This window comes from Phocoena sinus, chromosome 10, assembly GCF_008692025.1.
Source record: "Phocoena sinus isolate mPhoSin1 chromosome 10, mPhoSin1.pri, whole genome shotgun sequence".
NCBI lineage: Eukaryota > Metazoa > Chordata > Mammalia > Artiodactyla > Phocoenidae > Phocoena > Phocoena sinus.
This window is the reverse complement of record NC_045772.1, coordinates 26,553,741-26,580,137: the sequence shown is the minus strand read 5'-3', so window position 1 is coordinate 26,580,137 and position 26,397 is coordinate 26,553,741. Positions and strand designations below refer to the sequence as shown.

At 37.0% G+C, this 26,397-nt stretch overlaps 1 protein-coding gene across 3 annotated transcripts in view; it reads right to left on the bottom strand.

Moving 5' to 3' along the window:
- CEP83 (centrosomal protein 83) overlaps nucleotides 1-26,397 on the bottom strand; it is a 111,207-nt gene that overhangs the window by 17,755 nt on the left and 67,055 nt on the right. For all 3 annotated transcript variants that reach the window (XM_032646005.1, XM_032646003.1, XM_032646004.1), the window contains 8 exons: nucleotides 21,927-22,178; nucleotides 18,972-19,103; nucleotides 12,149-12,263; nucleotides 10,718-10,862; nucleotides 10,455-10,604; nucleotides 4,676-4,751; nucleotides 1,944-2,101; nucleotides 141-270 (listed from right to left, as the gene is read on the bottom strand). In XM_032646005.1, coding sequence (XP_032501896.1) covers nucleotides 141-270; nucleotides 1,944-2,101; nucleotides 4,676-4,751; nucleotides 10,455-10,604; nucleotides 10,718-10,862; nucleotides 12,149-12,263; nucleotides 18,972-19,103; nucleotides 21,927-22,178 — 1,158 coding nt within the window. The remainder of the gene's footprint in view (nucleotides 1-140; nucleotides 271-1,943; nucleotides 2,102-4,675; nucleotides 4,752-10,454; nucleotides 10,605-10,717; nucleotides 10,863-12,148; nucleotides 12,264-18,971; nucleotides 19,104-21,926; nucleotides 22,179-26,397) is intronic.

The following is a 26,397-nucleotide window of genomic DNA, read 5'->3' as shown; positions in this document are numbered from 1 at the left end:
TTACAATGTGACAGCAAAATGTCATGTTTAAATATCAAACTGAACATACCCGTAAAGTCTCAGTTTTAATTATACATTTTATTCTCCTAAAATAGTTATGCTTTTACTCTATAGAAATCACTTTAATGAGAACCACTTGCCTTTTTTTGGGCAATTGCAGCTCGCTGCAATTTCTCCTTAGCTTGATTATACTTTTCTTCTCTGTCACTGATACGTTCATGAAGCCTATGCTTTTCTTCCAACCACTGTATTTGCTTCTCTTCCAATGCCCTGTCAGAAGAATGTATGCAAAACATGAGATGTTAACTCTTTGAAGAGATATTACCGCAAGTATAATCAAACTCACTACCTACTTCACCCACAGCCTTCATAATCCAATACAGGCATTCTTGCATGGCCACGTATCTGCTATCACCACCATTACTGAGTATTTCCTATGAGCCAGCCACTGGGCTTAGAACAGTACGTGTACTACATCATTTATTCTTCACAGTAACCCCTGAGTTAGGTACGTCTATCATTTCCATTTTATAGCTGAGGAAACTGAGGCTTAGAGCTGTTAACTAACTTGCTTAAAGACTTATACCTAGTTAACGGGGGGACAGGACAAACAACTGATAATCAGCTTTAAACCATGATACCACCAAGCTATTAAAAACTGGGCCTAATAAAGATGGTTTAAAATCAACCTTGGTATCAAGTCTTAATGTGGTATGTTTCCTGGCTAGAGTAAAATTCATATAAATGGTATTTTATAGTAACATCATAACAACTTACATCTTTAAAGCTCTTCTGTATACTTTATGATTTTTAGTATCATCACTACAGGCAGTACAAATGAGATATACAAACCCTGAGGAGTCAGACTGCATGACTAAGGTCAAACCGATTTTAAGTATCTTAGCTGGGATCAAAATCACATTCTATTGACCCCAAGTCCAGCTATTTTCTGCTATATAATCCTATGAATAACATTCAGAAACCAATAAGTTAGTTACATTTGCTAGCTATACTATGACTGGAATTATTAAGCACATTTCAAATCACTTGAGGATCCCAAGATACAAATTCCTATTATTTGCAAAATATAAGCAAAATAATTTGGACCCTGCGGAACATCACAACACATTATGGACAGTTATCTTGCTTACTTCCTTTTCTTGAAATTCAACCACACATATGAGTCCATGGACAAGCCTTAAAATATTAAATAATAGAAAAATAAGGAAAAAGTTTTATGTGGCAAGGCAGCCTTCAGAAGAAAAACTGTGAAAATAATGTTTCATAGATTCAAAAACTTATAATAATGACATGTTATAATAACAAAGCAAATACAAAATAACAAAAGCAAATACAAAATACAAATAGTTTTCTACCATATATAAACAACATTTTCCAGGGAATATAAGATCTTGGTCACCAAAATCATCTCCCTACCAGTTTACTAGACTGTCTACTACTAAGAGATTTCAAAATCAAAAAATATAAACAAGTAAATGAGCTTTTCAAAGGGAAAATCCAAAAGATTATAACTGTAATTCTAAGAAGAAGCTGTACACATCAAAAATTTTGTTTCTGTTCTCTGGCATTCAGAAGAATTTAGATATTTGAAGTAAGAAATGTATTGATTTACTCAATGAATACAGAAGTGTTTCTTTGAAGGTTTTCATAATACTGTGGGGTCAGGCAGAATTTTAAAAGGTTTTCTTCCCTAGATGTCTATTTTCTTTTCTTTTTTTTTTTTAAATCAATCGAAGAGTCCATAAAGCTCATCTCCAGAAACAGAAAATACATTACCTAAGACCACTGTACACTGTCAATGGGGTATTTGTAACTAGTTCCCAAAATACAGTCAACACTGGAATCATCATTAAAAGAACTATATATAATATAGCAGAAAGAAGAAACAGTTTGTACATTAAAAAAAAAAGAGCGAACTCTACTTTTCAACTTCTAGTTGTGCTTTTTCAGCTTGGCTTCTTGAATTTCGGCATTCCTGTTTTAACCTCTCCACCATTTCCTTCAGTGTTTGGTTTGAATTCAGCAACTCATTCTCTGACTGTGCAAGTGAGGTCACTTGGATCTGCAAACTACTGATTTGCTTAAAAGAGAAGAAAGAAGAGAAATATAAGGCCACTAAACAAATGCAATAGAATATGAGAGACACAGAGGACACTAAGCATCTTCCCTCACAAATGCCACACCCAACTGATGTGCCCTTCAGGACAGCCTGAAATGAAATTATAAAAAGCACCAGCATTAGAGAAATGCAAATCAAAACTACAAGGCGATATCATCTCACACCGGTCAGAATGGCCATCATCAAAAAATCTACAAACAATAAATGCTGGAGAGGGTGTGGAGAAAAGGGAACCCTCTTGCACTGTTGGTGGGAATGTAAATTGATAGAGCCACTATGGAGAACAGTATGGAGACTCCTTAAAAAACTAAAAATAGAACTACCATACGGTCCAGCAATCCCACTACTGGGCATATACCCTGAGAAAACCATAATTCAAAAAGAGTCATGTACCACAATGTTCACTGCAGCTCTATTTACAAAAGCCAGGACATGGAAGCAACCTACGTGTCCTTCGACAGACGAATGGATAAAGAAGATGTGGCACATATATACAATGGAATATTACTCAGACATAAAAAGAAAGGAAACTGAGTTATTTGTAGTGAGGTGGATGGACCTAGAGTCTGTCATACAGAGTGAAGTCAGAAAGAGAAAAACAAATACCATATGCTAACACATATATATGGAATCTAAAAAAAAAAAAAGGTCATGAAGAACCTAGGGGCAAGACGGGAATGAAGACGCAGACCTACTAGAGAATGGACTTGAGGACACGGGGAGGGGGAAGGGTAAGCTGGGATGAAGTGAGAGAGTGGCATGGACATATATACACTACCAAATGTGAAATAGATAGCTAGTGGGAAGCAGTCGCATAGCACAGGGAGATCAGCTTGGTGCTCTGTGACCAGCTAGAGGGTGGGATAGGGAGGGTGGGAGGGAGATGCAAGAGGGAGGAGATACGGGGACATATGTATATGTATAACCGATTCATTTTGTTATAAAACAGAAACTAACACACTATTGTAAAGCAATTATACTCCAATAAAAACGTTAAAAAAAAAAAAAGGCAGCAGCATTAGGATCATATCTTAATATAACCAGAGACCATCAAGAACCCTATTCCTCAATTTGCCACTGAGTCCTCTCTCTTCTTCCCCAAATAAGCAGGCCAGAAGAGGTACTAGAAATGGGGAGAAGTGTCATTAGAAGGAGAGCAGGGAGGTGAGCAAAGAGAATCCAAATATTAGTCTCCTAGACTCTGAGGAAAGAACAGATTGTAAAAGGTAAGCTGGGATAGCTGCTAAGAAAATCCATTCTCCTACTCCCACAACATTGTGATTAGCAACGCTTCCAAGGGTTCTGCTCTCTGAATAGTCAGGAATCATAAACGCAGGTAGGATCATTCTCACATTGTTTTTGAGTAGTTTTTAAGCATTTTATAGAGTGTTGGGCAGAAGAAAGATGCTCTGAGAAACCTAATGAATGGTAGGGATTCCTTGGCCTCTAGAACCATTTATCAAACTGTGAAATGTCAGGCTTCTTCATCCCAGTTTACCTTTATCTGGGAGTACTTTTTCTCATGAAAAGTAGCTAATTATCTAGTTACAGATTAACAGGCTAGGAGATTCACATTGCTCTTAAGTCTTATCCAAATAATTCATTTGGGACATATTTACACCTAATTCTTGCAAAAGCCATTTTACCAATTAATAAACAAGTATTCATTTTTCTTTCACTTTCTTCTACCTCTCTAAGCCATTCTCTTGAGAGAAGTTTGGAGGCAGAGAGTCAAGTGACTTCAGATCAAAAGAATCCATTACAAGACTCAGGAGCCAAAAGAAACCAGATTCTTTACACAATAAATGGGAAATAATTCCATTACTTCCTGATGGTAGCAAAGCCACATACAGAACTGTATAGGTCCAAAGAGCAACTGTCAGAAGAATAAAGTAAAAAGGTATGTCTCAGATTTCTATTTTTTTCTATTTCAAAGAGCTTAATACTTCTCCATATCTACAGGATGACAGAAAGCCCAATGTCAATGAAACTAGATAACTTCTCTCAGAGTATCACACATTATGCCCTCCTACTTGGAACTTAGAAACCATAACTATACATGCAAAGCAATGCCAGCTAGCATGCAAGCATAAACCCTAAAAATGGAATTTTCACTCCTCATAATTTGTTTTGCCCATATAAATCTTTCCCGAACCCAAACAACTTTAATTAAAATATGAATTTCCTTCCATAAATACAACTCTTAGATTTCATAGGGATATAATAAAAAATAGCTCATGGAATAAGAAATGCAAAGTTACAAGTCAATCACACAAGTAATTCAAAATACTGCCCTTTAAACTATAATTTTAAAAATTTCATCATGAGCCACAGCATATAAATATCTTAAGAAAAACAAAAGCAGCTTACTAAACAGGAGCTTAAAGAGGTCTAAACACTGTATCCTTACATATCAACTTCATCAATTCATTATCAATTGGAGTGATATTTTCAGAATATTTATATATATAATTCCAATAAAGATTCAAAAACACACTTAAAAAAACAAAAGCAAAATGTTTGCTAAAATAATACCTGTTTCAGGTCAGAATTTTCATTTTTTTCTTTCTCTGCATTTTCAATATTCACAATTTGTTGTTGAAGTTTTAACCTAAAAATCACAACCCAACAAAAGACATTACTAAAAATCCACGGTTCATATATTTCACTGACTTAGACAATCGTATTATTGAGTGCCCATACTGACACAAGGCACTGTGCTATATAGAGTGGTAGATTCAAAGACAAAGATTTTGACTTCAGGCAACTAAGCTGTGTCCACATATAATTAAAATGTAACAAATTTCTGCTTTTGCTATGGAAAAATCTACAAACTATGGGCATAGAGAAGATGAGAAATCAAGTCTATCTAGAAGGATGAGAGACTACTACATGGAGATAAAACTCTGGTGGGTAGGATCTTGATAAACACAGGGAACAGCCTGAAAAAATGGCTTTGGTGGAGGAGTGCCTAGTGGGTCAGTAAGGCAGGAGAAAGGAGTCCAGTTTAGGAGAAGCTATCTTATAGCCATACAGTATTTCACAATTTACAAAATGCTTTCAGATGTACTGCTACTTCACCTTCACTCTACTGGGTTATAGAGCTCCTAAATGTATCCTAAATGCCTACCGTGATGTCTATAGTATAACAGGCATTTAATTAAGGTTGGCCAATTGTAGTAATTTCTCATAACAGTTGTATGGAAGTAAGCAGAGTCAGCTTTATAATTCCAGATAATACAGAAAAAGAGGTTGAGGCTTAGCAAAGTTAGGCCCAAATCACACAGCTACCAAGTAGCCAAATCAAGATGAGACCCAGGTCTTCTCACACCCAAGTAAGTATCTCTGTCTCCCACTTAATTATGCCGTAATTATACTGATTTTAAATTCAGAATTTAAAAGAAAACTATCTAGTACAGACACCATACTGTATTCTATAAGATATATTATGAGTTTTTATCCCTGAGATGAATGCACACTTACACAATTTGTGTCCTTTTCAAAAGGAATGATACATTCTCAGCCAAAACCTTAAAACACAGTGTATCCCTGGTGACCAAGGGACTAACTAACCTCATGAGAAAGACTATACACTTAATTAGCTTTGACAGGATAAGCCCTCAAACTTCCCTTTTAAAAATCCTTCATTTACCTCAAATATAATTTGCTTGGCACGTACTAGTTATAGTTTAGCATTATTAGCATGCCTTTTCAACCTAATTAGAAATGCTTCTTGGGAAGACAATATTCTCAAACGCCTAGGGCTGTGCTTTAAACACTAATACCCTGAGAAAACCATAATTCAAAAAGAGACATGTACCACAATGTTCACTGCAGCACTATTTATAATAGCCAGGACATGGAACCAACCTAAATGACCACTGACAGATGAACGGATAAAGAAGACGTGGCACATATACAAAATGGAATATTACTCAGCCCTAAAAAGAAACAAAATTGAGTTATTTGTAGTGAGGTGGATGGACCTAGAGTCTCACACAGGGTGAAGTCAGAAAGAGGAAAACAAATACAGTATGCTAACGCATATATATGGAATCTAAAAAAAAAAAAAAAACGGTACTGATGAACTTAGTTGCAGGGCAGGAATAAAGAGGTAGACATAGAGAACAGACTTGATGACATGGGGTGGGAGGGTGAAGCTGGGGCGAAGTGAGAGTAACATCGACATATACACACTACCAAATGCAAAATAGTTGGCTGGTGGGAAACAGCAGCATAGCACAGGGAGGTCGGCTCGGTGCTTTGCGATGACCTAGAGGGGTGGGATAGGGAGGGTGGGAGGGAGGCTCAAGAGGGAGGGGATATGGGGACATGTGTATGCATATGGCTGATTCACTTTGTTGTGCAACAGAAACTAACACGGTATTGTGAAGCAATTATACTCCAATAAAGATGTATTTAAAAAAATTCAGTAAGTATCTGTTGTTGGATTGAATGAACCAACTCAAATCCTGGATTACACATTTAAATGCACAAGGTGGTTGGACAATATGATATGGAAGAAATCATAAAATACACTGCTCCTGAGATATTTACATACAAACGCCAGAAACAATGGACCTAAAGGAAGAGGGCCAGTCTTGCTCTTCCTGTGCTCCTTTGACTACCAATGATACTCTTATTCCATAATTCTAGCTATACTATTACTCCCTCAAACTTTCTGTGCATTTCTCCCTTAAATGTTTAAGGTTGTTATTAACTTGGAGCTTTTAGGTTACCGAGTTAATAAAGGTTTCTTTCTACAAAACCACGGAGATGAAAATAGGGGAGAAAACACCATGGGTCCTAGCTCCGGTCCAGAGTTAGAAAAGTTAGGCCCCAAGTATATCTTAGCTCTGGTCGAGATTTTGGATACACATGATAAATCAACAAGAAACAAGACCGAGTTATGAAAGCATTAGTGGCCTGAATACTTTCTAAATAATTATGTAGATATGAAGAGAAACAAAAATGCCCTACCTATAAAAACTGAAGCCAAAGAAACCACTGGTAAAGAGTATCTGACTATCATTAAACATGAAAGGAGTAAGAACACCATTTTGGTAGACTATAAGAGATGATCTACAAAAGTTTCTTCAGTTCACTTTGCTGAAGCAGTGCTGGGTTAGAATTCATAACTGATAGGAGATTTTTGATTTTTTTTAGGAAGAAAATTAGTCCATGATTTAAGATCATTAAAGAAAAGAAAAAAAAAAAGTGAAAAAAGATAATTAAATCCTAATGGTAAAGTAATTATAAGAATGTAAATGAGTTAACATACTGCTCAAGAAACTATCATTCAAATCTTTTTTTTTGCAGTACGCGGGCCTCTCACTACTGTGGCCTCTCCCATTGCGGAGCACAGGCTCTGGACGCACAGGCTCAGCGGCCATGGCTCACGGGCCCAGCCGCTCCGCGGCATGTGGGATATTCCCGGACCGGGGCATGAACCCGTGTCCCCTGCATCGGCAGGCGGACTCTCAGCCACTGCGCCACCAGAGAAGCCCCAAATTGTATTTTTAAAAGGTATTGTAATATTCTGTCTATAAGGGACACATTTAAAATAAAACAATAAATAAAGCTGAAAATAAAGTGAAAAGGTGTACCACAAATATGAGCAAAAGGAAAGAAATAGTAGAAATGCTAATATTAGCCCATATAAAATTCAAGATAAAACGTTAAAGGAAAAATAACAAGTAACCATGAATATATATGCACCTAAAAAAATCTACAGCAACAGCTGTCAGAAATCTATGAAAAAAATAGATCAACAATTGTAAAATAAAACAGGAGTAATAACAATATCAAACAAGGTGGAATTCAAGCAAAAAAAATTAAATGACACAAAAAAGTGCTTTTAAATGCTAAAAGCCACAATTCATAATTAAAGTATAACTGTTATGATTATCTATATACCAAATAATATATCAATCACCTATGAAGCAAAAAAATTACAAGAAATTTAAGGAGTCATAGATAGAAACACACTAACGTAATAATAGGAGACTAATATATCACTCTTTGTACAAGACAAATGAAGCGGACAAAAAAAAGTATACAGAAGACCTGAACATCATAGTTAGTAAGGTAGATCTTATGGATGTATATTTCAAACTTTATACTCATAATTGAGTAATTTCTTTACTAGTCCTTATGTAACACTCATAAAAATCAATCATGTATTACAGGTCTGAGACTGAGATAAGGCAAGTGAGGTGCCCAGAGTGAAAAATTTAAGGAGACTCACTCCAGGTTTCCCGCAAGTCCAATGTCAACACATAAGAGTGAGTATCTCTTTAAATTTTGCACCCTGGGTGCCTCACTGGCTTTACCGTAGTCCTGGCCTTGATATATTAGGTCACAAGGAAAACATTAGAATATTCCATAAAGCAGAAACAACCGAATCAATACTCTGATCACAATGAAATAAAACTAAAATTTAACCACAAAATAAACAAGAAAGCCCTATCACCTGGAAATTCAAAAACCTTCAATCACTTACATGTGATTGTATTTGGAGACAAGGCCTTTAAAGAGGTAACGAAGGTTAAATGAGGTTATATGGGTGGGTCCTAATCCTATGACTGGTGTCCTTATAAGAGGGAGAGGTACCAGGGATACATGCACACAGAGGAAAGCCCCTGTGAGGACACAGTAAGAAGGCAACCAATCTGCAAGCCAAGGAGACAGGCCTCAGGAGAAACCAAATCTGCTAACACATTGAGCTCTGAGGCTTCTAGCCTCCAGAACTGTAAGAAAATTAATTTCTGTTGTTTAAACTACCCTGTCTACGGTATTTTGTTGTGGCAGCCCTAGAAAACTATTAGTTTCACCTTCTATTAAACAACTATACCTTCTATTGCTTCTTGGGTGAAAAGGAAGATGCAAATTGAAATTAGGGAATTTCAAAAAAATAATGATAGTTAAAACACTGCATATCAAAATCTATGATACATTTAAAAAGCAGTGATAAGAAAATTCTCAGCATGATACTTTTACCAATAAAGATGAAAAAATGAACATTAGTTGAATTAAATTCCCAACTCAAAAAATTTTACTCCAATAAAGATCTATTGAAAAAAATACTATCAAAAAAATAAAACCTACTTAAATCCTCAAAAAAACACACCAAAACCAAAAAATGAACAAGTAAACTAAAAGAAAATACAACATATACAACATGACGTTAGAAAACTAAGAACCCACAAAGCAGCTAGTAGAAAATACGTGACTTCCGTAAGGTCATGGATACAAGGTCAATACATAAAAATCAACTATATTTCTTAAACATTTTTAATTTCTTTAATGTTGTATCTATTTTATTTATTTTATTTTTGGCTGCACTGGGTCTTTGTTGCTGTGCGCGGGCTTTCTCTAGTTGCAGCGAGCGGGGGCCACTGCTCGTTGCAGTGTATGGGCTTCTCATTGCAGTGGCCTCTACAGTTGCGGAGCACGGGCTCTAGGAGAGCAGGCTTCAGTAGTTGTGGCACACGGGCTCAGTAGTCGTGGCTCACGGGCTCTAGAGTGTAGGCTCAGTAGTTGCGGCACACAGGCTTAGTTGCTCTGTGGCATGTGGGATCTTCCCAGACCAGGGCTCGAACCGGTGTCCCCTGTGTTGGCAGGCGGATTCTTAACCATTGTGCCACCAGGGAAGCCCCTCAACTATATTTCCATATGTCAGCAATAAACAATTAGAAAGTAAAATTTTAAAACGTAACTCCACTTATAATCACATAAAAATGCTTAGAATTATAATGTAACACAATATGAGCATGATATATACAATGAACACTACAAAACTCTGATGACAGAAGTTAAAGATGACCTGAATACATGGAGAGATAGGCCATATTCATGGATTGGATAGACTCAATACTGTTGAGATGACAACTGTTCTCAAACTGAGCTACAGATTCAGTGCACTCCCAATCAAAATCTTAAGCCTTTCTGAAAATGGTTATAAGCTGATTATTTACAAGGAAAGGCAAAGGACCTAGAAGACCCAAAACAATCTTGCCAAAAAAGAACAAGGTAGAAGACTTGCACTACCTGAATCAAACTTAATATGAAGCTACAGTAGTCAAGAGAGTGTGATATTGGTGTCAAGACAGACATACAGACAAATGGAATAGAACAGAGTCCAGAAACAGACACACTCACATATGGCCAACTGAAACCAAGAAAGGTATCAAAATAATTCAGATATGGAGATCTTGGTGAAAATTATATGGGAATACTCTGTACTAGTTTTACAATGTTTTGTTGGCTATGAGATTATTTCAAAATGAAGTTTAAAAAAATATGCATATATAACCTAATACTCTGAAGTTCCCTCCTGGCCGACTCTTCTGCCATCTGTGAAGCTCGCAATCTCTCTTCACACTGATCCTTTTCAGATTGCCTCCTGACATCATGTTCCACTTTCATTTTCTCTAAATCCGCTAATCTGCTCTCAAGTTCTAGCCTAAAACAACAGATGATAATTATATTACAAGAACTACAACAAGGATGATATGACAGCAAAATGTTTTCATTTGCAAGGAGATTTAACACAAAATAAGGTAATTAGGTACTTACTTTTCATCTTGTAATACCACAAGTTTTTGGTAACCTTCTTCTTTGGCAGCTTGTACTTTACGTATTAATTCACGGTCCTTTTCTACTAAAAGCACTTTGTGGTGTTCAACAGCTGATGTGAGAATTTCATTGTCTGACTGTAATCCTAGTATTTTTTTTTAAAGGAGAAAACTGTACTGTATTCAATGTTATTAAGAAGAAAAACTGCAATTAACAGCAAATATTCATAAGCTGATAAGACGAAAGAATATAGAGAGTAAGTCTCTCCAGATACACATCTCAAAGAGCTTTACTCTGTTGATAAACTTTTCTTAACGAAAAAGACTACTACTCAGACTTAATTTGTCATTTTATTAAGCACTCACACAAAAACACTTTAATAAAAGGTTATATACATTTACTCATTTGCATCGTGAGAGCTGGGGACATCAACCTGGGTAATATTGAAAGAGGTTTAAATACTTAACTTCTAAACGGGTTCTGTAACCTAAATCCCATAGACAGCATCATCATAAAGCGAGCTGGAAAGCAGAGTGAATAAAATCACAGAAGCTTTTGAAACTTACCAGAACTGTTAGATATCTAATACAAATTGGACACTTTCAAGTTTGTCCAATGAATTCACAAATTTTCCTCGTAATGAAATGACAAGTATTTTGCATATGGAATAACTAAATACAAATAACTAAAACAAATTCATATCTAACTCAAAGTTGAAAAAGAATGCAAAACTGGATCTCAAACTCTTTAAGTTCCAGAGAAAATATGCTCCCTAAGTCTAAGAAAATCCATGAGTCAACATCAAGTAGAAATTAATAATGAAAATAGTCATTCATCATAAGCTCTGTCTGAAACTGAAACTAGAGGCCAGTTCAACTAGAGACCAACTTCATGACAGCTGCAGGTCCAGGCAGCTTATTTAAGTACTTAATAAAAGTCAGAAATAATATAATTTCTGAGAAATCTTGATGAGAAGGACATTCTAAGACTAAATTGGAGTTTAAAAATAAGCTTAGGCTGAACTAGGCCCAATAACTGGCCTAGGGTCTACATTAAAAAATTTTTAAACTTAAAAATTGGACCTGGAACCCACTTATATATTCTTTAGATTTTAAATGGTCTGATATTAATAATCACATGATCTAAACAGATTTTAAGTTATATATCCAGGAAGTATGGAATCCTATCTATAAAGTTTCACTCAATTTATGTATTAATCAAATAACAATGATATAACCATAAGATTGTTTTTTTAAAAGTTACATCACAGAATGAACATTTAACATACAAATAAAAACAATACATATGTGTGCTCTAAAATTAAAATTCAATTAAGCTTAAAATTGGAAATAAACTTCAGTTTGATCTATTTTAGTAATTTGAGTTTATATGTGAATGTAACAGTAAAAAGCATGGGAAATCATATATTACCATCCAGTTCACTTTGAATTTTATTCCTTTCTCTTTCTAGCTCACTCTTAGCTCTTGCTGCCTCCAGTTTGATGTCTGTTATTTCTAGTTTGTTTGAATGTTTAAGTTCTTTTACCTGTTGATAATTAGAAATTGAAATTACTATTGGTCATTTTCTTGCCACTAAATGCTAACCCAAAAACATTAGTAGAAATGAGAAAACACTTTGGTAGCAGAGTATAGAGTATAAGCACCTTCTAGCAGGGAAGATGCTTCAGTTCCTGGAACAGTACTCAGCACCAAGAAAACAGTCTGTTCCTAACAGAATTGAGTCATTTCTTTCAATAGCAGGGTGGGGTCATCGGGCTTAATCTTGCCTTTAAAGGCTTAACTGCAAGTACCTAAAATCCAATAGTCAATGACTGAAACATCCTCAGGGAAAAAAAAATTGAAACCTTCCTCTAAAAAAAACTGTTGGTGACAAAAAGGCATTTTAGGTATAAGGAACAGCATATAAAACCTTAAAAAGGTAGAACGTCACCTGGTCTGCTTGGAAAACAATGAACAATGTGTCATAGATAGAGCAGAGGAAGATGTGAAAACTGTGGAGTGGCAGGGAATAAACTTCACATGCCATACAAAAGGGTTGTATATCCTCTTAGGGGCTGAAGGTGGCACAATCAACTTTGTTTCAGAAAGTTAACTCTAATTGCAAGTGTGCTGGATTAAGAAACTGAAGGTAAAGAAACCAATTAAGAGGCAAAGGACTAACAAAGGGGACAAGAAAGAATAATCTATTGAAGTTGGTGACTAAATAGTGTGTGTGTGTGTATGCTGGTAGTGGGATAAACAAGTACAAAATGTATGAATCTAATTTAAACCTTTATTGCCCAAACCTGATTCTTTTAAAGCCCCAAGGTGAATGTAACTAATTGTCAATATTTTCCATATAATTAACCACATACCAATCTCAGCTTTTCCCTGAGACATTCCTTTTGAAAGCTGAATAATTATAGTTCATAAGTGGTATTCCTTAGGCTTCCCTGGTTGTGCAGTGGTTAAGAATCTGCCTGCCAATGCAGGGGACACGGGTTTGAGCCCTGGTCCGGGAAGATCCCTCATGCTGCGGAGCAACTAAGCCTGTGAACCACAACTACTGAGCCTGCACTCTAGAGCCCGCAAGCCACAACTACTGAGCCCACGTGCCACAACTACTGAAGCCCGCGTGACCTACAGCCCATGCTCCACAACAAGAGAAGCCACTGAAATGAGAAGCCCGCACACCGCAACGTAGAGTAGCCCCTGCTCACCGCAACTAGAGAAAGCCCGCATGCAGCAACGAAGACACAATGCAGCCAAAAATAAACAAAAAACTTTTTAAAGTAGTATTCCTTTGTTCATTCAATAAATATTTATTGAGCACCTATTATGTGCCCTAGCACTCTCTTAGGAGCTGGGGATACAGCAGCAAACAAGAAAGCTTTGCCTCTCTAATCATCTGTACTACTCTCTTAACAGTTTCCACAACCCTGCCCTTTGGTGAGGCGCTTCTAAAATTAGGTACAGTACTATATAATGAGGATTTAACCAGTACGGATATAAAGGTTAGATAAACCTGCATTCTGACATATTATACTAATGTATAAAACTATGAAATCAGAGGAGAAAATCACAAATATATACAAGCCAAATATGTAAAAATATACGATGGTGGTAACAGGAGGGTAAAGGATAATTTACTTGAGTGCAATAAAAGGCTATAAAAACTAGAGATGGGAGTTTGAAATAAATCAGGAAGAGGTCCTAGAGCCAAAGAGGGTGAAGATGAGAAACAGAAGTGTCTTACTGGAGGAGACTCCATCTATGAAAGGTCTTGGAAACATAACAAGGTTTCCTGCAAATTCCTCACTTAAAGGAAACAAGAAAGTCAAGTACTGTGCTGCCTTTGTACTGCTAATAACCACACTAAGACACAAATTAAGCTGTAGATTTTCAAATGACACAACACAAAATGAATACCTTGTGCTGACATCAGATTTGCATTTTTAAATCTTTCTGAAGTTCTTTTCTATGAAAGCAAGTCTCATTGAACAATGTTTACAAAGCAGCTTTGAAATACTTTCAGAGCAGCTAAAAAATTGTATTTATTTTAAAATTTAAACTTTCTATAGATTGGGTTTTTATAATTTCATGGACAGACAGAATTTATAAATGCTTTAAAATGTGGAAGAAATACAACTACAATGAAAATCTAATTTCTATGACAAATGTAATCATAACCTGCTATTATACACTAACTGTAGAAGGTTTGAATGACACAGCAGTTCATTAGCAAACCACATTGTGGCTGCTTTATATATGAGGTGGAAAATCAGAGCCATCTTATTTTGTAGAATCTTTCAACGAGAAGAACTACAAAATATATAAAAAACGTATTTCTTAATTCATTCACTGAGATTTACTGAAATGAGAAAACATTTTTCAATTAAACTATAATCAGTGAAACTGAAAGAACACTGGATCGGAAGTCAAATGACAAGTCTATCTTCAGAACTACTTCTATTATTAAAGTAGTGGTATATGCTCAAGCAACACGCATTCAAATTAACTTATTTATGGACCCGGATGAGTTTTTCTTTAGTGCCACACTTCTAAAATACTGAAATAATGAATGCACTCACACTAACAGTAATTAACTTCCAAAATGATATTAAAATTATTTTATTTATTAAAAATGGAAAAACATATATGAATATTTATTAGATGTGATGAATAAAAACTTTCTATGAGTAATATGAACCAAATCCCAAATAGTTATAATAAAGTTTCTTTCTGCCTCAAAATCCTAGGAAAACTAGGGATCTTTTCTTAAATAAAATGCACAATGTTAAAATGCTGCAAATAATTAGAAGAGATTTACAATCTTCTCAAGCTTCCGTGGGCCAAGCTACCCTGTTCTGCTTTTTTTTTTTTCCCACAATATGTTTTCCATGTAGATTCTGGTCTTTACATTGTGAATTTGCTTTATGCTTTTGATACAACAGAAGTACTCAGAATATTAGCTAGTACTAATAAAACTTTAAGAAATGTAACAAAGTAGCAACAGTAAGCATTTTACAACGGTTCAGAATCTGTTAAATTACACACACACACACACACAAAGAAAACAATATACGTAAGCCAGAAATTCAAATAAAGTTGAAAAAATGTATTACTCAAGAAGATCTTGATGTAAATTCCAAAGAGACAGTACTCAAACTCTGATCTTTTTCAAAGGTCTGAGATGGTATGACCTCATAAACTTAGCTAATAAGGTAATTCTGTGGGATGACTTCCTTAAAACTGTACATTTTATTGGAGTTCTAAAGCTCAAACACCTCATAACAAACAGGAAGAATTTATCTCATTGAATATTAGATATCTTTAAGGTCATCATTTTTAGGCCATCTTTGGTAATACTTTTTAATCCAAGACACCGATAGTCACAATGACATAACTGTTCAAAAACCTAACAAACATTTACAAATTTGAATAACTTAGACAAATACACCCCAGGTGTTCCTCTGCATTGCAAACAACCATTTGTGAGAACTGCAAAATGTTGATGAAAATTTCAAGTTGCAAAGATAACTGTGACAATGTTTGAAACATTATTTTAAGATTTAACCTTCCAATGAAATCTTTTTATATGCAAGATCTCAAATGAAAACTTGATTTGTCTGAAGTTGGTGGGTGGTTTTTAATAAACCACTTATATGCATAATAATGCAAGTATGCCTTTAAAAAGACAGGCAGCTCTTAGCAATGTGTGTTAATAAACATACAATCTGAAAGTGTAAAAGAGTATGTATTTGCCATAGAAAAAACTGGGTAGACTATCTCCCAAGGGTGGCATCTAATACATCTAATATTATGGCTTTGGCTTTTCAGGCACAGAAATCAAATTTTGTCACCACACTTAAAGACCACTCTCAAGGTTGAACTCACATTACTAAAGTTTACAAAGAGTGATCTATAAAACCAGAATGTCAGTTTATTAATTGCGAGAAAAAACTATAATGGAAACTAGAATACTCTAACTCTGAAGGACCAGTGCGTTCTCTCTCCCTGTAGACAAAATTACAGAGGAAATCACATAATAGTCAGAAAGTTGCTTAAGGCTCATGCAGTCAGAACAAAAGGAATGGGATGAATCGATTATTTCATGGCCACAAACTAAATCAGATTGAGGTATTCCGTTCCACAGTAAGAATGATCTCTTCAATGGGACCAGAATACTCACACTCTGCCAACTAAAACTCTCTCTTGTCTCTGTCATAAACACTGTTTGTGGACAAGGAATTTACCATGAATACATTACTCCTCTAGATAAGTTCATATATTTCTACCAGGCTACAATAAATTCCCTCTGGTCTAGAAACCATTTTGTTTTTTAAGGTGATTTTACATAACTCCGCTCTGACAGAAATATAATACATGATCTCACTGATTCAGACATCAGTCTTATTTTCAAGTTCTTAGAGCTGAACCAAGTACTACTAATAATAGCTAATATTCAGGTGATTATATATTAGACCTTATGCTAAGTGCTTTATGCATAATATCTCATTTAATCTCTGCCACACTCTATAAGGTAGGTATTAGTCTGTTTTATAAAGGAAAATGCTAAAGTCTTCAGAGAGAAATTAAATTGCCCAGGTCACACAGCTAGCAAGGGGAAGAAATGGAATTTGAATATGTCTGACTCCAGAGCTGATATTCACTGCGGTATTCTATAAAATACTTTCATCATTGCTATCCTACTTCTGGTTACTGGATTCCTTATATACATTGCATTTGAGGGGGAAAAAAACCTCTAAGTTCCTGGGAAAACTGTATATAAAAGGTGTTCAAACCATTATATTCTTTTAAAAATAACAAATGCGGGCTTCCCTGGTGGCATAGTGGTTGAGAGTCCACCTGCAGATGCAGGGGACACAGGTTCGTGCCCCGGTCCGGGAAGATCCCACGTGCCGTGGAGCGGCTGGGCCCGTGAGCCATGGCCGCTGAGCCTGCGCATCCAGAGCCTGTGCTCCGCAACGGGAGAGGCCACAACCATGACAGGCCCGCGTACCGCAAAAATAAAATAAAATAAAATAAAAATAACAAATGCAGGTCATGCTGCTGCTATTAATTTACTCATTTAACAAATATTTATTGTCTACTGTGTGCCAGCACTGTTCCAGGAGCCAGAGATACAACAGTAATAAAAGCAATGTCCCTGCTGTCTTGGAGCTTATATTTGAGGCAAAGGGAGTAGAAAAGACAAAAATAAACAAATATATCAGATGGTGTTAAGAGCTATGAAGAAATATAAAACAGGTAAAAACGATAGAGAATAAGGCAGAGGAAGAAGGAAGATGGTATTTTACAAAGTGAAGAAAAAGAAGTCCTCTCTGATAAGGCAACATCAGAAATGGGTGAGGAGGGGCTTCCCTGGTGGCGCAGTGGTTAAGAATCCACCTTCCACTTCAACTATGAATGTTGACTACAAACCATCATAGTATTAACAGTACCTGTGACAGATATTTTCATATATTACATTTTTTGTAGATATTTCAAAATATCATTAATACTTATCACTGCTTCAAAATTACAGTAATTTTTAAACTCATCATGAGATTTGGTTTTAATGCATTAATAAACATATTTCTGTACCAAAAAAACAAACAAACAAAACACAGAATCCACCTGCCAATGCAGGGGTCACGGGTTCGATCCCTGGTCCGGGAAGATCCCACATGCTGTGGAGCAACTAAGCCTGTGCACCACAACTACTTAGCCTGCGCTCTAGAGCCCGTGAGCCACAACTGCTAAGCCTATGTGCCACAACTACTGAAGCCCACATGCCTAGAGCCCATGCTCTGCAACAAGAGAAACCACCTCAATGAGAAGCCTGCGCACCACAAAGAAGAGTAGCCCCCGCTAGCCACAACTAGAGAAAAGCCCGCATGCAGCAACGAAGACCCAACGTGAGTAAAAATAAATTAATTAATTAAAAAAAAAAAGGGTGAGGAAGAAAGCTATATACATATGTGAGGGAAGGCCATGCAACGCGGGCAAGTGCAAAGGCCCTGAGGTAGAAGTAAGCTTGCTCAAAGAAGAGTGAGAAGGCCCGTGAGGCTAGAGCAAAGTGAACAGGAGGGAAAATGAACTATGACGGCTGGGGAAAGATTGCAGGGGCCAGATCACACAGAGCTCTGACAGGGTAGAAAGTAAAGAGACCAATTAGGAGGCTATTGTAAAAACTGGACTAGAGTGGTCACAATGAAAGCGGTTAAGAATTGGTCAGGGGCTTCCCTGGTGGTGCAGTGGTTAAGAATCCACCTGCCAATGCAGGGGATACAGGTTCAAGCCCTGGTCCGAGAAGTTCCCACATGCCGCGGAGCAATGAAGCCCGTGCGCCACAACTACTGAGCCTGCACTCTAGAGCCCCAAAGCCACAACTACTGAGTCCTCGTGCCCCAACTACTGAATCCCGCACGCCTAGAGCCCATGCTCCGCAACAAGAGAAGCCACCGCAATGAGAAGCCCACGCACCGCAAAGAAGAGTAGCCCCCGCTCACCACAAGTGGAGAAAGCACGCACGCAGCAAAGAAGACCCAACACAGCCAAACATAAATAAATAAAATAAATTAAGAAAAAAAAAAGAACTGGTTAGTTTCTACATGTATTTGGAAGGTAGAATAAGATCAAAAAAGAGACTTCAATGTAGGGAACTAAGCTACTGAAACACAAAACTCCTTTGTCATTATACAGTCTCAAGCATTCTAAAGAATAAAGCAAATACTTAAAGACAACTTACTTTACTGGTCAGTGTATTTATTTCCCGTTCAGCTTTATGCAATTTACTAATTAAAGTAGTATTTTGTTCATTGCTTGATTGTAGCTCTTTTTCCAAGCGTTCAGCCTGTAGTTTAGCTGACTGTTTTTCAGCCTTTTATTAAAATAAAATATTTTAAAATTTGTTGACAATTTTTCAATTATATAAAAACAAAATAAACACTATTTAAATAAATGTAATAATCATACTACCCAAAATTATTCAAAACCTCAACAATATTAACATATACTGAAGTAACAAGAGTTTTCACAAAGCAATTGGTAGAATTCAAATGCAAGATATTTGCTCCAGGAAATATGCAACAAAGTTATCTGGACAAACAACTTATCAACAGCCACCACCAAGATAAAACCCATACACCTCTCTCATGAGAGAGAGTACCTAACACACTCACTTGATACCTATTTACTACTATTGCGGACATAATTCAAACAAGCATTTTGGCGGATTTCAAGTACCCAGCAGATATGAGAAAGCATATTACAAGGTAGAGGAGAGGGCTTACCTGTAGTAGTAAGAAGTGAGAACTGAAAATCTAAAATCAATGGAGATTAGAAAACGATCCCCAAGAGATTAAAAATTCAAAATCCTCGACTAATCTGGAGCTTCTGGAAGTATGGGCAAAGAACACAATAGCTCCTGAACTCGTCACATAATATTCTTAATGAAGTAAGCTGTCAAGAAAATTTCCAGTTGGTAATACTCATAGTAGTCTTTAATTAGAAAGGGAAAACTAAATGCTTTTTAAAAATACTTCTATTCAAAATAGTTAAAATGAAAACATTTTGCATTCAAAGGATAAGCTTCAGTTCTGCAACAGCTCATTTCCTATATATCTTAAATATGATAACGAGTGTATTCAACAAATAATTCAGAAAAAAACCCTATTTTCCTCACATAAAAAATGATACTCTTCAGGCACAATGATAGACAAAAAAAAAAAAAAAACAAAGAAAGGCAGGCTACCTGTCATGTGCGTATTTTCATTTCATCTGACAAATGATAAAATGAAATACAGGCTCTGCTGAAAGAACCTCCCTTCTTTTGTCATCATTCAACTGGTCCTGAAAATAATCACTCTAAATGACCTCAATGCAAAGTTTCACATTGAGATCACATACCATACTCAATTGCAGTCATCCCACTGTCACTGTGTAAATACGTTAAGGATAGAAGGATGGCAACATAAACACTTCATTCTGAACTGCCTCATGTCTAAGGTCCAATGATACTGACAATTTAAATTCTGGAAACCACTAAATACTGTCAGAAGCTTCATCCAAAAAATAAAAAGGTGACTTCTACTCTTCAAAACATATTAATGTACTTCTGGTACCAGTTTGCTGTCCAGAAAAAAATCACTACTTTGGATTTGAATATTGGATTTTAATTACAAACTAGGTGCACACTAATTTCCCTCCAGTTCAAATCACCTCACGACTATTCTGAAGAAAACAAAACATTTTGGACTGCTCAAAATAAATTTTTAAAAACTATCAAACTAGTATATTTGCTACATGTAAGACACTAAGGACTAGGAGGAATAAGCATTATCTCAATAAAACTGTAAAGGGGTCCAGAATATGCCACTGTGGAATAAGAATTATTTGGAGCTGAAGACTTTTGAGAATCAACAGACACAGGACAAAGTTTTTTCCTGAACTCCTCTTATCTGTCTAAAAGTAGAGCCTCTAAAAAGAATTTAAGTGTTAGAAGTCCCCTCTGCAGGGGTTTCATAACTAGGGAAGGCCAACTTCTATCACAGAAGACAAGAAGTCAACACCAGGATAAGAAAGCGCCTACACAAACGACATCACAAAATATCATATCTGCCATTTGTTTTCCTAAGGGCCCATTTATCTTTCCTAAAAGTCATTTCTTTTCCTATAAGTGTCCTTTCTCCCCCTCTCTTTTCCTTATTAGAATGGTATATACGCCCAAACTACTACTGCCTCTTTGAGTCACATTTTTCTGTGAACTCCTGTTTACGTACATGAATAAAAATCTATCTTTTCTCTTGCTAATCTGTCTGTTGTGAGTTTAATTCACAACCCTTAAACTCTGAACCTAAGAGGGTAAAAGAAAAGTTTTTCCTCTCCAACAACAGAAACAAGAACTTTCATAGGAGAATACCTCTAGGAGTACCAGCTTAGCTCTGCCAGCTCTTTTCTTTCTCTAATGAACTTAGGGAAATAATTCAGTAAAGGCTTATATGCATTAGTAGCCAAGTTCAATTTTGTAACTCCGGCAAGAAGCTGTCCTAAGATATATAAGTATGGTATTTCTGTTGAAACAGGATTTACGATTTTAAGATCTTGAATCCCAGTGTAAGGAAATAACTAGAAAGAAATTGCTCTTTCTGGTTTGAGATGACTTTAGTCTTCAGAAACTCCATTTTTTTTTTTTGAATTTTGCATATTCTACTCTGTGGCATTTTAAAAGTTAAATCATTTCAGATAGGCAACGTGACTCCCAAAGAATAAATAATCCCCTTGTAAATATGGTAGCATACTATTGCTTACGAATCAAGAGCTTTCTTCTTTACAAAAAGTATATACACTCTTGGGATTCCACAAATGCGCCAGCGTTAGATTGGTGAGCATACATTTATGCCCTAAAAAATCAAAGGCTTGGGCTTCCCTGGTGGCGCAGTGGTTGAGAGTCCGCCTGCTGATGCAGGGGACACGGGTTCGTGCCCCGGTCTGGGAGGATCCCACATGCCGCGGAGTGGCTGGGCCCATGAGCCATGGCTGCTGAGCCTGCGCGTCCGGAGCCTGTGCTCCGCAACGGGAGAGGCCACAACAGTGAGAGGCCCGCATATCGCAAAAAAAAAAAAAAAAAAAAAAATCAAAGGCTTGTCAACTGCACTTTAAAAAAAGTACGCGATAGTCTACCGGGAAGCAATTAAAACCTTACCTCCAGGGATCTGACTGTAGCCTGCATCTCAGCCAACTGCCGCACCTGAATTCTCTGGACATTTTCTACCTGAGCACCAGAATTTTCTTTTTCAGCTCTCAATTCTGCTACTTCAGCCTCTAAACCTTTTAATTTCTGACACAAATGGACTTTTTCTCGAACAAGTTGCTCCACTCGTTTGCTGTCTCTTGTGGGATCAACACTAAGCAGCTGGTTATGTAGTTCTTCTTTATCTTTCTCCAGTCTTGCAATCTGATGACAATTTGAAAGAAAGCATACAACCTTATATTATCTAATTTTCAGCCATAAACATGCTTTACAAGTCAGTAAATTAAAATTAAAAATTGTACAATATGAAAAAAAAAGCTCAGGTGGTAAAATGAAGTACAAAGGAAAAAAATCCTAAAATGTCACATTCTTCATTCTGTACTTGGCATGACTCAAATGTGAGGGCAAGGACCTTGTCCTATTTTCCCTCCATCTCCCCGTGGTGCCTAGCACAGGGCTTCATCAGTTGCTGACTAAAATTCAAAATTATAAGTAATACTATAAAATAATAATTAATAATGTCAAGTATTTTTAAATTCATCAGAACATTATAGGGGTTTATGCAAGATCATATTGATCTTGCATAAACTGATTACTCCTAAGCTTCTCCTCATGTGACAGTCATTCTTGGGCTATATCTATACTAATAAAATCATCTATTCCAAGGCAACTTAATTTACAAAAAAAGCTGCTTGTCCATATAAGTAACAACAAATGTGACTGATGAGAGCTTTTAAATAATAGCTGAGAGTGTCTTAAAGCCCTAGTTGTAGTGATGTCCTAGTTCTTAATTCTCAGATCCAAGAAAGAGCTGAAAATCATTACTCCAGGGCATGTAGACAAATCACCAAGGAACTTGTTGATCAAAAATACCAGTGGTCTTCTCATTCACGTCAACCATCACTGCCAGATCTCATGTGCCCCCAAATCAGGGGATTTCAAACTGCTTCCTAACCTCTGAGGCACTTCAGAGGCCCCTCACCTCCAGGAATGAGGGTCCAAGTAATCACTGTAAAACTCATTCTTTTGGGCTTCCCTGGTGGCACAGTGGTTGAGAGTCCGCCTGCCGATGCAGGGCACACGGGTTCGTGCCCCGGTCCAGGAGGATCCCACATGCCGCGGAGCAGCTGGGCCCGTGAGCCATGGCCGCTGAGCCTGCGTGTCCTGTGCTCCGCAACGGGAGAGGCCACAGCAGTGAGAGGCCCGTGTAACGCAAAAACAAAACAAAACAAAAAAAAACCTCATTCTTTCCCTCTGCTGATCTCGCTAACTCCCTATCCCCTACTATCACCACCAACAAACCTTTGTTGTTAACCACAGCAGCTCCTCTTTTTAGTCTCTTTTTATATATGGGGTTTCTTCAGGTGATTTAACTTAAAGATTCAGTTGTTTAAAAAAAAGAAAAAAGAAAGTTAGAAGCGACGGCTATGAACAGCACCAGGGGTTGTTGTAGCCAGGATGAGCTTAGCAGGCTCACTCTAAGCCAAAAGGACTTAAAGTAATGCTCTGCAGCCTGGGCAAAAATGGCCCAAGGGACAACTGATTGCTCACTTTGCTATAAGTGAATCTAAGTGTGAGACCTCCACCCCAGGGCAGAATGTTTTCCTCATCTGTAAAATGAGAGGTTAGAATGAGGCCCTCTAAGATCCTATTCAGTTCTAACACGTAGTGATTCCAGTTTGGTTTGGGACATTAAACTGAAGCTGAATTAAAGATGTCAATGGGAAATATAGGTAGAGCTATCCACAGAAGGCAAATGCCATTTCTTCCCAGAAAATAAAATTTATTATAGAAGGCAGCTGTAAAATTCAGGGTCAAGCCCTCAAAACCTCAACTAATTAGTGTCTCCTATTTCTCCTCCCATCCTTTACATAAACATTACCCCCAAGGTTTGGTCCCCAACTACCTTTTTCCCTCCATATTCTCTTTCCTTCAGCCAGGTGTGTGACTTTGTGGAAGTCACTTTTTCACTTTGGCATCAGTTAAAATCAAGGGCTGGGCTGGAAGATCTTTAAGAAACCACTTAGCTTTTGCATGAGGAAATCCAAATATTATTCCACTGTGCTATATCAGAGGTGTGGCAGCTCATCAATATGAAACTCGGGTTCAAACAATGGTGCCCTTTACTGAGTACTTAATATGGATCAAGTGCTGAGCTAAGTGTTATATATAAAATTGCATTTAGTAACAATAATTTATCTTGTAGTCTTCATTTTACATATGGGATCAGACAGCTAATGTTCATGACCAGCATGTTTCCTATGTTATTGCTTCCTCCAGTAGTTTTAAAAGGCATCTATGTGATAGTTGAAGTGAGAGCTGAAGCTCTGGACTGAGCTAGCTAATACCAAATTCAGGATTAGATCTCACATTTATAACTCCTTAACAAGAGTTCTCTACCAAGTCACTCCTCCCAAAACTGGTAATCACTGCCTTCTAACTTCTCTATTCATTTGTTCATGCAACAAATATTTATTGAGTACTTACTGCATAGGCAGCACTGCTCTAGGTATTAAGGATACATTAGAGAACCTAGCAGATAAGCAGAGACAGCCAGCCGGCTCTCAGTATCTGACAGGATTGGTTCCAGGACCTGCTACAGATACCAAAAACCAAGGGCTCAAATCAGTCCTCTGTATGGGCGGGTTCTACATCTGCCGATTCGACCAACCGTGGATTGTGTACAGTTGACCCTTGAACAACATGGGTTTGAATGGTGCGGGTCCACTTATATGCAGTATTGTATGTGTATTTATTTTTAAAAATCCAGGTGTAAGTGGACCCGCGCCATTCAAACCCCATGTTGTTCAAGGGTCAACTACAATCATAAAACCTCTGTTCTGGAGGAGCTCATATTCACACTGCTATCCATCCTCTGGGTAAAGATCTTGGACACAGCCTCCGCTCTCCCCTTTTCCTCCAATCTCAGATTCACATGCCATCTCCCTTGAAGTCCTGAATTCCCTAATGACATATGATGTTCAACATCTTTTCAGGTGCTAAGTTGCCATTTGTATATCTTCTTTGGTGAGATGTTTGTTAAGGTCTTTGGCCCATTTTTTAATCCAGCTGTTTCTTTTCTTATTGTTGAGTTTGAGTTTGTTGTATATTTTGGGTAACAGTCCTTTACCAGATATATCTTTTTCAAATATTTTCTCCTAGCCTATGGCTTCTCTTCTCATTCTCTAGAGTGTCTTTCAGGGCTTCCCTGGTGGCGCAGTGGTTGGGAGTCCACCTGCCGATGCAGGGGACGTGGGTTCATGCCCCGGTCCGGGAGGATCCCGCATGCTGCTGAGCGGCTGGGCCCATGGGCCATGGCCACTGGGCCTGCACGTCTGGAGCCTGTACTCCGCAGCGGGAGAGGCCACAGCAGTGAGAGGCCCGCGTAATGCAAAAAATAAATAAATAAAATAAAATGTCTTTCAGAGTGGAAAGTTTTTACTTCAATGAAGTCTAACTTATTATTTCTTTCATGTATCAAGTACCATATCTTGGTGGTGTATCTAAGTCATCACCAAACCCAAGGTCATCTAGGTTTTTCCCTACATTATCTTCTAGGAGTCTGATAATTTTAAGTTTTACATTTAGGTCTATAATCTATTTTGTGTTAATTTCTGGTAAGTTGTATGGTCTGTGTCTAGATCCACTTTTTTTTTTTGCATTTGCATGTCTAGTTGTTTTAGCATCATTTGTTGAAAAGATAATTTTTCTCTACTCTGCCTTTTCTCCTCTGTCAAAGAACAGATGATGCTATTTCTATGGGTCTATTTCTCAACTCTCTGGTCTGTTCTATTAATCCGTTTGTCTGGGACTTTGTCTGGGAGTTTGTCTGGACTCTTTCCCTATTTGTTTTCTTTCACTTCTTCAACTTCTGTAGCTTCTCATTTACAAATATGAAATCTATTTAAAAATATCTACTATATTTATTATGAAAATTAGTACTATGATTAATGCTGTCAGGTACTAATAGTGATAATACCATTAATTTGAATATTTACTATTTGTCAGGCATTATGGTAAACATTTTGCACATGAAATTTCAAGTTCCCTGATCTTTGTTTCTAAAGTCAAGTTAGCTTACCTTTTTATATTCCTATTATTCCAAGTTTCCCCTTTCCCCCTATATGTGTTAGAATTGATTTTTCCTATATCAATGATGGAAAACAAAACCATTTTCTCATTTATTTACACTAAGAAGAAGGCAGCACTTAAATTATTTACAGATTTAAAGTTCATATTTTAATCTAATTTTGGAAGATAACATCTCCTTTCCTTAAACTCCTTACTTTCTCCTAGTAAGAGAAAGACAGTACTAAGAACTTTCTCCCCATGACTATGTATTTGCCTCCAGACATAAATATGGAAAGATCAGACGATGGGATGCAAGAACTGTTGGGAAATGAGGTGATGTTCAGTGTCTTTA